Below are 13,634 nucleotides of genomic sequence, written 5' to 3'. Positions count from 1 at the left end.
GTTTGACAGTCAATGGTATTCTATTGGCTCAATTAATTTAATTTATCCAGGTTATCAACAAAGACCAGATCAGTAGATCTGTTCGCCTGATGTTCTTCTCAAAGCGATTTGAAGCGGTTATGCGAAGCGCAGATTATTTAAATCTAGGTCAACTCACTTAGTCCATTTATTCTTTCCAGAACAAACCCGTTTCATTTTGTTTAAGGAGAATACATTTTGTTTTGTCGTTTTTTTTTCCACTGAATTGTCTCACACAAAACCTTAGCCTATTAATGACCTAAAATAATATAAAAATAAACTTAAAATAAAATACACCCGCCATCGGTGAATAACAGGGTCCGAGCAAAATTAAAGGTCAAGAACGCATGGAAGAGCCCCTCTGGTGACATATGGGAAAAAAAAAAATATCTGTTTGCCAGATTTAGTGATCTGTTTTCCCGACTTAATAATCTGTTTTCCCGATTTAGTGATCTGTCAGCATTAGGCCTACTTATCTGTGGCCACAATTTAATAAATTGCGGGAACGAAATAATTAATTTCTGGCAACAGTTTAATAATTCGTGGGAACAAGATAATTAAATAGAAGCGCTAGCTATGTTACACGTAAACACTAATTGATTTAAGAGGAATAAAAGTACATTTCTATTGAATATGCTTGATAATGGTCGTTAAGCCATTGGTCAAAAAAGAATCTTTAGCATAATTGTGCTGCCTAGGAGTTCTGGCCACAGCACTACACGTTCAGGGCTCAGAGATTTGAAGAAAACGGACGACTTTTTTGATAGTCAAGGCAAATTATATTTTGCACCAAATACATTCCAACATTCGTAATTTATTAAATCAACCTCAAAGTAGACAGATGCGGTCATCTCAAGGTACCGTTTACCACGTTAACGGTTACCTGCCATAACCCATTGCAAATCACAACTACTATCAAAAAAGTTGACAGCAGCTAGCCCCCAGCGATTGGCTACATAAAAGCGGATTCTGATGACATCTGGTGCAGGGTACATTATCTTCATCAGTTTGAGCCTCTTAAAGGCATGATTTATATTTGCAGTCAAAGGGATGTCGGGTTTATGATGCTTATCAGTCGGTCTTGCATTAGGTATATACTATTAACCGGGAATTCAGCCTCCCTTTGATATATGATTCTGCATGTCATTAGTTTTATTCTATGTATAAATACACAATGACTGATTTCATGCAACGGTAAAAACGCTTCCATGGACGGGGCTCCCACCATGCAGTGCATTCGGCTTGTAGCAGAATGCATCACAGGACTTTCTGGTGGCGATGCTCCGCCATTTTTTGATGGCTCAAGAAATGTTTAGTAGGCTACTGTAAAATCCAAACGAAACGTAAATATACGGGAACCCAATAAAAACTTTTTTTGCACCACATCTCATGAGAAATTTTCAAACACAACTTCCCATAATGACAGATCATTTCCAGATCAATTACTAAACAATGACCAAAACGCCATTACTATCAAGAACATATTGATGCTCCTGTACAATGCATGAGCCCTTTAGAAAACCGTTGCTATCTAGAAGCCTGAGAATGAGGGCTTTCACATTTTTGGCACAATTTTCCGTAATGACTGCTAAATGTTCCAAAATATTTAGTTCCAGAGTAAGTACAGAAAAAGATTTGTCCGGTGGATTACTCCTTTGACATAAATTAATCAAACCTGCACCTTCAACCTTGTCCAATTAGCAGCCTCTTGGAACGGTGAGAGGGCCAATAAAATATTTGTATCACAGATGGGCACGTTATATTCTTTACAAACGTTCTATATCTCAGATACATTCCCGCCTTATGATCCCCACAGGACCTGACTTACCCTGCAAGAGATGCCTGGTGGGAGCGGGGTCGCCACTCGCCAGGCAGCGTGTGAGAGGAGAGGTGGTGACCGCCCTCTCCCCTGGTATCACATCATGGTGTTGGCCCTCAGTGAAACCAACGACCAGTAAAACAGCCAGAGTAACGGGACGCCTCAACACCTGCTACTGCAGGCATGACCTCTCATTGGTTCCCACCTGGCCACCTGCTGATTGCAGTATCGGTGGGACACACCTGTCCCTCAGTGAACTGAATGCAGGGCGATTAGGGGGAGGGGAAGGGTCCTGCAGTCCTTGAGCACCGCTAGCCAAAAATACTTTACTGATGTACTCAAAATAATATTTATACAAGCTGCTCACAGAACCGGTTCACACCAGATCCTGTGTGTGTGTGTGTGTGTGTGTGTGTGTGTGTGTGTGTGTGTGTGTGTGTGTGTGTGTGTGTGTGTGTGTGTGTGTGTGTGTGTGTGTGTGTGTGTGTGTGTGTGTGTGTGTGTGTGTGTGTGTGTGTGTTTTAATTGGCCCGGTCATCTGAAAGAGACCATGCCCACTCAAACAAACCACACCCACATATTAGACCACACCTCCTTTGCAAAAGGAAGCCACGCCCGACATAGACACCAACAAGCTTAGAGAGATGTGAAAACATTGCATTAATTATAATGTTGCCATGACAACAAAAATGTGAGGGTTTTACAGTCAAAGCCTGATCCCGCCCCATAGGGCCAACCCTCACACAGGGGACTGTCATCAAGGGAAGATGGTGCTGTGATTGGTCCACCAGTCGTTCATCTGCGATGGGCCTTCTGCTTCTTGTTCCTGGCAGGCGTCCTGATTGGCTGAGAGGCTGAGCCGTTGTCCAGCGATGCTGTGGCTGGGGCTTGGGCTGGTGGGGGGGAGTGCTCTCCCTCCATGCTGGACTTGAAGGGTCCGGCCATAGAGAATTTAGGGGGGCTGACGAGACAGGGAGGCACCTCTTAATGACTGTCATCACCCTCCGTGTGTGTGTGTGTGTGTGTGTGTGTGTGTGTGTGTGTGTGTGTGTGTGTGTGTGTGTGTGTGTGTGTGTGTGTGTGTGTGTGTGTGTGTGTGTGTGTGTGTGTGTGTGTGTGTGTGTGTGTGTGTGTGTGTGTTACCTGATGGGCGTGCGGGGGCTACTGTTCTGTCGTCTGGTCCGTGCTCTCGGTTCAAAGGAGAACCCCTCCTTCAGACTCTCCAGGACGGACGGCGCCACATAGGTGAAGCCCTGCACACACACACACACACACACACACACACACACACACGTATATTATACATCTAGACGATACACGCGCATTATACATCTAGACCGCACGCGCGCGTGTGAGGCTACTACACGATAAGAACACAAGACACCAAGTTACACACATTGATTACACACCAACACTAAAACAGATTTAAGGTGCTGGCTTGACTTGATGCACTTCAACAATGGAAGAGCAGCAGGAGTCTGCTGGGTTCCCAATATCTGTTGTGGACATGGTTCACCTGGCCGCCATCTTGGTTCTAAACATATGCCGTGTCTGAAATCGCGCACTTCCATACTTACTTACTTTTTTGAGTGCACCTTGCGCAAAAACGGAGAGTGTGCCAAAAAGCAGTGCACTGGAAGTACCTCGGTGGCGCACTCAAAAACAATCTAAAACTTGAGTGTGGACCGATGGACACTGTCCACCCTCAACGGCCGCCATCTTGTCTACGTAGCGGAGGGGGCGGGAAGTTCAAATCGGAAAATGGAGGACATTGTAACATTTGAGACCGACGGGCTTAACAAATGTAAGTAAACTTACACATATTTGGTTTGTTTTTCAGTGCAACTACATTGTTTTAGGCTGTATCAGACCAGTGTTTGTATGCTGTTAATTCTGTAATCAGTTGGTATCAAGAACGATAACGTGAATACTGCTAGATCGCTAATAGGCTACAGGCGACTAACGGAAATGATCAAGCAGGAAAAAAAAAAATACCACAGAAGAAGAACCGTCAAACTGAAAACCCATCTCCGGTAGGTGCGCGGAGGCTGTTTTGACTGCACTGTAGAAATGGGAGCACTGCACCTATGAGTAAGTGTACTGTAGGGATAATGAAGTGCACTTATGTAAGTGCGCGATTTCAGACACAGCAATAGTGCCGGGCGTTTAGAGCCAAGATGGCGGCCAAGCGCGCTGCTGGACTCACAGCGAAGGCCTGCTGGGCGCCGTGGCTGAGGGAGGTGTCGTCGGGGCTGTCCACCGGCGTCTGGCGGGTGAAGATGCTGTCAAACTGACTGACGTCCTCATCCGACTTCTGCACACACACACACACACACACACACACACACACACACACTTGAGTGAAGAGCATTCTAGACACAACTCAAAACCCCATCATCGCTATAGAAATACGGCGTGCAGTACCAGCTGGGGCCTGTAGGGCGGCTCTACTCTCTTGTTGAGCAAGTCGTCCCAGCTGATGTGTCGGAAGAACGGATGTTTCTGCAGAAGAAGAGAGGAGCGTGATTACCAAGGGCTTTACGAGTGAGCAAGCGAGTGAGCGAGCGATTGAGTGAGTGTCACCTGTATATCAAGACAGTCCATGTTGCTGGAGCCGAGTCTCTGGGCAGAACTCTTCTTCAACAGCTGGAGGGGGATACAGAGGCGCACATGTAACCGTGGGCTTTGTGTGTTTCCCCGTGTTATGGCGACCTCGGCCCCCACAGTGAAGTGCGTGAGTGTTATCTTCTTTATGGCCTCCTTGTTCACCACAGTGAATTAAGTTTGTGCATGTTGCATTCTTGATGAGGTCCTTTGCCTCCACAGTGCAGTCAGTGCGTGCTTTTTACCTTCTTGATGAGGTCCTTGGCGTCCACAGTGAGGTATGGCGGCAAGTTGATTTTACACTTGAGTATCTTATCGATGGTCTTCTTCCTGTTCTCTGCTGTGAAGGGGGGCTGGGGGGTGGGGGGGGGATAATAGTAATTATAGAAGAACCAGGACCCCCTACACCTATAGTAGGACCACCCTACACCTATAGTAGGACCATGACACCCTACACCTATAGTAGGACCATGACACCCTACACCTATAGTAGGACCATGACACCCTACACCTATAGTAGGACCATGACACCCTACACCTATAGTAGGACCACCCTACACCTATAGTAGGACCATGACACCCTACACCTATAGTAGGACCCCTTACACCTATAGTAGGACACCCTACACCTATAGTAGGACACCCTACACCTATAGTAGGACCCCCTACACCTATAGTAGGACCCCTTACACCTATAGTAGGACACCCTACACCTATAGTAGGACCCCTTACACCTATAGTAGGACACCCTACACCTATAGTAGGACCAGGCCACCCTACACCTATAGTAGGACCCCCTACACCTATAGTAGGACCAGGCCACCCTACACCTATAGTAGGACCCCCTACACCTATAGTAGGACCAGGACACCCTACACCTGTAGTAGGACCAGGCCACCCTACACCTATAGTAGGACCAGGCCACCCTACACCTATAGTAGGACCAGTAACCCCTACACCTATAGTAGGACCCCCTACACCTATAGTAGGACCAGGACACCCTACACCTATAGTAGGACCAGGACCCCCTACACCTATAGTAGGACCAGGACCCCCTACACCTATAGTAGGACCAGGACACCCTACACCTATAGTAGGACCACCCTACACCTATAGTAGGACCAGGACACACCAGATGGGGCCGGCTAGGGGTGCATTGGGAAGGGCTTTACGACAGGATGCAAGGGCGTTCGAAATATCTCCCCTCCCTCCCTCCCTCCCTCCCCTCCCACCCTCTCTCCCCCCCCTCCCTCCCTCCCCTCCCTCCCTCTCCCTCCATCCCACCCTCTCTCCCCCCCTCCCTCTCTCTCTCTCTCCCTCCATCCCTCCCTCTCTCCCTCCCTCCCTCCCTCTCACCGAGCCGGTCATCATGTCGTACATCAGAGCTCCAAGACTCCACCAGTCCACTGCCCGGTTGTGACCCAAACGGGTCAGAATCTCTGGAGCCCTGAGAGACAGAGAGACAGAGAGAGACAGAGAGAGACAGACAGAGACAGAGAGAGACAGAGAGACAGAGGGAAAGAGAGACAATAAGATGTGATGTCACTTGATGCCATACGTCATGTGATTGTATCACCCGTTCAGTGCCACTCACATGTACTCGATGGTGCCACAGAAGGTGTGTGTTACGGCCCCATCGTGGATGGACTCCTTGCAGAGACCAAAGTCCGTCAACTTGATGTGACCTTTGGAACAACAAGCCAACCCGTCACCCACACAAATCCATGAGCTACTCCTTAGTATGCTAGCGAGCAAGTGTAGCCGGACCGAGAGGATAAACACTACCTAGCATATGTAGCCATATTTAGGATACAGTTACCTGGTGATTCAGCAGGTCATAGAGACGTTACCTTGGTGATTCAGCAGGTCATAGAGACGTTACCTTGGTGATTCAGCAGTTCATAGAGACGTTACCTTGGTGATTCAGCAGTTCATAGAGACGTTACCTTGGTGATTCAGCAGGTCATAGACACGTTACCTTGGTGATTCAGCAGGTCATAGACACGTTACCTTGGTGATTCAGCAGGTCATAGAGACGTTACCTTGGTGATTCAGCAGGTCATAGACACGTTACCTTGGTGATTCAGCAGGTCATAGAGACGTTACCTTGGTGATTCAGCAGGTCATAGACACGTTACCTTGGTGATTCAGCAGGTCATAGACACGTTACCTTGGTGATTCAGCAGGTCATAGAGACGCAGATTTTGTAATAACGCCGTTATAAAGAACGGTGTTGGGTAACGCCGTTATTTTTTCAGTAACGGGGTAATCTAACTAATTACCGTTTCCGTCGTTACAACGCTGTTACCGTTACTGTACGTTAAATGCGGTGCGCTACCATGAATTGATTGAATAAAGTGCGTAATCCGAACGCACCCATGGCTCTAAACACAAACTGCTAGTGAGGAGACCGGGTGGGTTAACAACGAGACAAGCGATTATGATTAGCTAAGGCAGAGTCATGTTTCATGGTAGCCAATCGGAGCCAGTGTTTTTACACACAAGCCAGTACACATGCGCCACACAAATACACACACACACGCCAGACCAAACAGATACGATGAAGCAGCAGAAATGGCGAGTCCGGAGCAATCCGATTGAAAGTTGGCATTTTCTGTAGTATTCGGCAGATGTTCCACAGCCTTTGCAACCAAGCAAATACAAATTCAGTTCGAAGTTTATCAGGGCCTTGAATGGGCAGTTGGTCAGTTGGTCAAGTGAAAACTGCTCAGAAAGTTTCAAATTCTTTGACATATAGCAACTTTTTTTATTACTGTAACTCAAATAGTTACTTTCCCTGGTAACTAGTTACTTTTATTAAACAGTAATTCAGTTACTAACTCGGTTACTTTTTGGAACAAGTAGTGAGTATCTATAACTCATTACTTTATAAAGTAATGTTCCCAACACTGTAGAGACGTTACCTTAGTGATTTAGCAGGTCATAGAGACGTTACCTTGGTGATTCAGCAGGTCATAGACACGTTACCTTGGTGATTCAGCAGGTCATAGACACGTTACCTTGGTGATTCAGCAGGTCATAGAGACGTTACCTTGGTGATTCAGCATGATGTTCTCTGGCTTGAGGTCTCGGTAGATGATTCCATTAGAGTGGAGATGACCCAGGGCCAAAGTGATCTCCCCCAGGTAGAAACTACACACACACACACACACACACACACACACACAGGACATTTTTAACTTTCAACCTAGAGCGCGAATCCATGCAGGGTCAATGCAAACTTTTCTGTGAATTTCGCTTCGCCATGACAGCCTATCAGCATCCACTCCCTGGAGTCCAGATTGATCCGCAACATGGAGGAGAGAGTGATTGTGGCCCCTGGCGGACTCTTGGAGCCCGATATAATATCTATATAATAGAATATTTAGTATCACAGCCAAAAGCTGTGTGCGCTTCCGGATGACGTTATGGACCCTAAACGATGGCGTTGGGTTCTCTGATGTCTCTGGTACTTCCACAACACGTAAAGACTCGTAGTGGTGGTTATCTCGGCCATGGTTGAGAACTCCCGCGAGTGTTTTGAAGTTTGTGCGTACACGTGGCACGAATATTCACGCCGCTTTTGGTGTGACTGCACCAAAGTGACAACAAATCTTCTGATGATTTTTCCAGTATTGGGGGAGATTGCTGCAGCCTTAATCGGCTAAATGGGCTGCAATGTTATCCTTTGGGGCAATAGGTCCCCAATAGCGTTTTATTTCTCTGTAGGGATCCTTTCCATTATGTTATGACTATATGACTTAAATCAGAGTAAGTGGCAAACAAACCCTTTTAGAGGCAGACATTGACCGGCGTTTTGTCCCCAGAGGATTCAATTGCAGCCAGTTTAGCCCATTAAGGCTTCAGCGTTCTCACCCAATATCAAAAGACCTTCATCATTAATCATTAATCCCTTGGATTAATGATTAATGATTAATAATAATGATTAATGATTAATAATAATCAGGAAACAGGCTCCAGATGGAAAGATCACAACGTCTCCTTTAAAATAACACCTATTTGTTCAATATGTTCCGCCCTTATTATTTTCAGGAAGACCTACCACGCAGTGTCCTCCATGAAGATGCCCTCTTTCTCCAGCTGCATGAAGAGCTCGCCCCCTATAGAGACACAACGCCACACGTTAAACACGCTGCACACGCTAAAACACACGCTTAAACACAATAGGCAAGGCCCCACACTGTGCATGCTAAAACACACGCTTAGACACAATAGGCAAGGCCCGACACTGTGCATGCTAAAACACACGCTTAAACACAATAGGCAAGGCCCCACACTGTGCATGCTAAAACACACGCTTAAACACAATAGGCAAGGCCCGACACTGTGCATGCTAAAACACAAGCTTAAACACAATAGACAAGGCCCCACACGTTAAATACGCTGCGCACGCTAAAACCCAAACTAGACAACGCCACACACGTTAAAACACTGCGCAAGGTATGACACGCTAATATACAAACAAAACACATCACACGCTAAAACACACACAGCACACACTATCCAACGCCACACAGATTAAAACACACTGCACACACTATCCAACGCCACACACGGGAAGCTCACCGCTCAGACACTCAAGGATGAGGTAGAGTTTCCCGCCCGTCTGAAAGGCGTACAGCAGGTCCACGATGAACGGGTGTCTCACCGTCTCCAGGATCTCTCGCTCGGCCCGCGTGTGGGCTGTGTCTTTAGCATTACACACTATCTTAGCCTGCACACACAGAGACAGAGAGACAGAGTTAGTGGAGCGAGCGAGCGAGTGAGCGAGCGAGCGAGTGAGTGAGTGAGCGAGTGAGTGAGTGAGTGAGCGAGTGAGTGAGTGAGTGAGTGAGTGGAGTGAGTGAGCAGCTGGTTCTTGCAGAACCTGCACCACGGTACCTTTCTTAGGACCTTCATGGCGAAGATCTTCCCTGTTTGTCCCCCCTGGACTTTGCGGACCTGGAACACCTGGAGAGAAACTTTAAATATATCATCATCTGATGATATGAGTGATAGGCAGCATAGTCCAATTCATCTGATCAATGAGTGGTAGGCACTAGGCAGTATACTCTACTTCATCTGATCAATGATTGATGGGCCTCATAGTCCAATTCATCTGATCAATGAGTGGTCAAAGGCATTTATTGGTTATGTTTGTAGTTTCAATCTGGTTGTTGCTCTAGTCATCCTACCGCTTGTACAAACATTCTCAAGCCAACAACTTATTGTTAAGACCATATTTTGTCTCAAAAGACAAACTTTCAGGCTTGAGGTTCAGGCACACACACACACACACACACACACACACACACACTCCAGGGATTAAAGTGAAAAAAAATCTTCTGACTGAAATTTTATTCGCGCTACAGCCAAGTCACGTGCAGTGTGTGAAACATGTTCCAGGTTAGGTTAATTGACACCTGCTTAAGAAATACAAATGTATAAGACGTCAGCACCAAATGCAGCCATCACGTTTAAATGCTTGACCAATACTGTTTTACAGGAGGAGGATTTTAAACAGCTGTTCTTTTGCATCTATTGCAATTTTTTTGTTGTCTTTTCAATTAGACTAAGATTTTTTTTTGCAAAGCTTGTCTCATATTTTACTCTCTAAAAAAGGCTTGCCATCGTTCCCCGTTTCCGTCAGCCATGCCCATCTCCATTTATTTTTTTGTGTTTTATCAATATCCGATACATCAGAGCCGTCAATCATTATAAGGGAGCTTAACTTTCGCTCTGACACTCAACACTAACACAACAAAGAGACGTAAGATGTGGCGCGAAAATGGTGTGTATATATATACATTTGTATATAATATATTTAATATATATTTAATATATAATCGGGATGTACATTAAAATGCTTGTGTTTTCAGTCAATTTTAACGGTAGACCTTTTAAATACTCACTATATAATTTGACAATTTTACCGGCGTTGACGTATGACGACATAATACACGCGTGTATTATGTCCATGTTCGAAACTGCATACTACCGTACTGCCGACTACATACTGCGCGGTATGTACTGTATACTGCATACTGAATGTGGGATTCAGTATGCAGTATACAGCAGACCGACTGCACCGCAGTATACAGTTTGCAAGTTTCCCAGAATGCATTTCGCGGCAGCGGTAGCGGTAAAGCTGCTAAAAGCTGTTTTAATTCTCGCTTCAGTGCTGTTAATACATCACTTTCTTAAGTTTTAATATTTTTTTATGCGAGAAAGTACCTATTTAGATCCTTAATATGCGATTAGTTTATCCAAATGACGCCTGTTTGTAAATTTGTCCCGACGTTATCGGAGATGTGAAGTGGCCTCTGTGAACCCCAAATGACGGAAATCCGTCGTAGCGACGGAGAACTTTAATCCATGCACACACACACCTTGCCATAGCCCCCCTTCCCGAGGACGGTGAGCAGCTCGAAGCACTCAGGTCCGACCCGCTCGCTGTCTCGGTTGACGGTGGCACTGGTCAGCTCCACTTCTTCCGTCTGGACACTATTGGACACCGCCCACATATTCAGTATTGTTTCGTGGTAAACATCAAAGTTATAATGCAGATGTTGTTTTGCCGCACTTTTCATTTTATAACATTAACTCTAAAGGTCCCATGACATGCCACCAGGTGTGGTGCGATTAGCCGTTACAAGCCGTTTTGGAAATCTGCCCCATATGACATCACAGGTGGGCGTGTCCACCTAGATGAGTGATGGATAGATGAGCCACGTTTGCTACAGTCCACTGGGTAGGCTGGTGGACTGATCTATCCAGCACACAACTAGGTGGACACGCCCACCTGCTTGCATGTCATGGGACCTTTAATAGTTTACCTTTTTGTTTCTTGTTCCTAGAAGTACTATACTTACAAACAGTCCATTGTAAATATTTTTAGATATACAGAAGCCAAGATTGTGTGGAGTAAATTGGACTTACATGTCTGTCTCTGCCACGGTGAAGTCACACACCTCATCCTACAAACCAGTGGAATAACAAATGCCAAAATCAGCCAGGCATCAGTAAACATTTGAAAATGAGTGAATGAAATTCTTTCATCATTCCTGCACAGCAAGTGTTGGACTGTATTTAGAACTTTAAAAGAGAGAAGGGTAAAGTCCCCAGAAAACCCTGTGCATCATGAACCTCGGCCTTAGCAACGAACCTCTGCCTCGCTGACATCTTCCGTCTCTATGTCAATGTCGAACATGCTGGCCATGCTGAAAGACAGTCACACGTTAGACTGCAGGGTTGGTAATGTTGTACCTGTTGACAGTTCTACTTCCCTTGTGACTGTGTTGTACTGTGGCTAAATCCCACATGCAGACATCAGGACATCTGTAGCATCTACGAGGAGATAGTAGTTCAATAGACCATAGGTAGAAAGATGTTTAAAATGAGAGGATAAATAAACCTTGTAAGATTATATTTTATTGTTTATTAATACATTTATATAGTTTATTATGAGAGCAGGTTGGCCTCATCCCTTGGTAGCGTTACATATCAGTTCAGGAAAACGTCGCTCAGCAATACGTTTGAAAGTAACATTCGGGAAGAATACGAATATATGATATTTTGAAGAAGTTATTGACGTAGAAGTGTTATTACAACTGTATGATTCCCTCATCATACAGTCGAGTGCAAATTCATGGGCAACTACTAAAGACATCCAATGTAGTCCCGCGATAACTGAAATATTGTTTTCTGTGTACACACTAGTCAACAGGCAGCCTTATGATAGGCTGTGGGTTATTAGAATACAGAATACCGATAGACTTGTCTGAGATTTAAACTGCAGCATGATATTAAGAAGTCCAAGACAACTAGAAAAGCTGAAACCGAAGCAATGAACATAGCAAAGGAGTTAGTTGAGGAAGGAAATCAAAAGAGAGGAATGAAAGCAAACGAACGCTGTGCCCAAGACATGTGGGAGTTACCATTCATTACCAACCTCCGACATGTAAACGACGTCAACACCAAAAGCCACCTGGTAGTGAATTACAAATAGTAATTTGGTATCTTCCAGAAATTTGCCGGTAAATCCGACTAGTTGGAAAATAATATTACAAAAGCAAACCACACGTCAGCGTAAGCCCGCTGATCAAGGACATTGTATCGTAATTGAATGAAGTATTTACTACTCACACAAATCAACAATTAGAAAACCTAAAGCAGTGGCATTCATCTGGTGGTTTGTGAAGCACTGTCGCGAACCCTCGAGAGTATAGAGGGGAATCTTTCCCCAACACTTTTTCCACGTCCCACATGACATGAACGCACCTTACCAGATAGGGTTACACGAGGCCTTTATATGATACAACTGCTAGCATTAATGGCGGTATTGGTTGTAATTCATTGTATTGCTGTAGGGATCAGCTACAAGCCTATCAGGTTTGGTTGAGCTGACAGCTCCAAGCTAACGGATATTGCTAGCGTCCCAGTCATGTTGCTAACTGCTAATGCTACCAAAACATCCAGCATGTGAGGTTCGAAGTTGGAAAACTTGCGTTATAATTCGACTTTGTTTGGGTCCATATAGATTGTCTTTCGGCCACGTGTCGATTTTGTTAAAGAAAAAATACTAAATTGGATAAACAATTTGAGATTAAATCATGTTACCTGAGATCACGTGAAAGAGATTGACAGCTGGTACCACAACGAAATCGCTCGGTTAGCACTGTGCCTGTACAGTACACACCCGGTGATCACTCCTTATCGTCCAGTGAGTCAACCCCCCACCCAAACCATGAACTGTATGTGCGTCTTACTTCCAGTAGCGAAGAATGGATTGATCCTGGTCTTACATTATTATCCAAGTGAACTCGTTGGCTTTTGAAAAGCTCCGCCAGTACTGTGTCTTTAAACTGCCGCCCAAGTCAAACAACCAGCGAGGCTACTTTATAAGCAGTATGGTTGCTACTGTTTTGTACAGTAGTTTTGTCTATTGCTAGTTATCAGTAGCCTATACGGTATATGTTATCAATATGTAAGAGGAAACCATCCTGCGATTGTATATAGGGTTTGCCTCAAGTGTTGTACAGGAATTACAACAAAGAACAGACACCTTGCCCAGGGCTGGACCGTCCTAGCAAATCTGGAGCCCTACGCACATCATCCTTGGCGCGCCCTCCCTAACTTTTTGTCAATGATTAAAAGCCAATTTTTACTGCAATCTGAGTCCTATTTTTAGATT

At 45.2% G+C, this 13,634-nt stretch overlaps 1 protein-coding gene across 5 annotated transcripts; it reads right to left on the bottom strand.

The window, feature by feature from the left end:
• Positions 1–774: 774 nt before the first annotated feature.
• LOC115539995 (ribosomal protein S6 kinase beta-2) lies at positions 775–13,550 on the bottom strand. Of its 5 annotated transcripts, none has more exons than XM_030350951.1 (16): positions 13,061–13,550; positions 11,607–11,788; positions 11,381–11,418; positions 10,831–10,945; positions 9,344–9,412; positions 9,029–9,176; positions 8,505–8,562; positions 7,494–7,594; positions 6,036–6,126; positions 5,798–5,888; positions 4,687–4,794; positions 4,421–4,483; positions 4,262–4,339; positions 4,044–4,151; positions 2,981–3,090; positions 775–2,798 (listed from the first exon to the last, which is right to left on the bottom strand). In XM_030350951.1, the coding sequence occupies exons 2-16, from the start codon at positions 11,658–11,660 to the stop codon at positions 2,633–2,635; spliced, it is 1,398 nt and encodes a 465-aa protein (XP_030206811.1). In that variant the 5' UTR covers positions 11,661–11,788; positions 13,061–13,550; the 3' UTR covers positions 775–2,632. The 5 variants fall into 5 exon arrangements, with proteins under 5 accessions (XP_030206811.1, XP_030206812.1, XP_030206813.1 ...); XM_030350952.1 differs by having other exon boundaries at positions 11,607–11,661; positions 13,210–13,550; XM_030350953.1 differs by having other exon boundaries at positions 11,607–11,661; positions 13,246–13,550.
• Between the last annotated feature and the right edge of the window lie 84 nt (positions 13,551–13,634).

The sequence above is a fragment of the Gadus morhua genome, chromosome 3 (genome assembly GCF_902167405.1).
Source record: "Gadus morhua chromosome 3, gadMor3.0, whole genome shotgun sequence".
Lineage (NCBI taxonomy): Eukaryota > Metazoa > Chordata > Actinopteri > Gadiformes > Gadidae > Gadus > Gadus morhua.
Note: the sequence above shows the minus strand (reverse complement) of the source record. Positions and strands in the feature narration are given on the sequence as shown.

Bases quoted from the DNA above. Each gene is read 5' to 3' on its own strand.
- LOC115539995 (XM_030350951.1), bottom strand. From the start codon at position 11,660: ATGGCCAGCATGTTCGACATTGACATAGAGACGGAAGATGTCAGCGAG. The intron at 6,127-7,493 runs GTAACGTCTCTA...GTTGTTCCAAAG, and splicing joins CATCATGCTGAATCACCAAG to GTCACATCAAGTTGACGGAC. The intron at 4,340-4,420 runs GTGACACTCACT...CTTCTTCTGCAG, and splicing joins TGGACTGTCTTGATATACAG to AAACATCCGTTCTTCCGACA.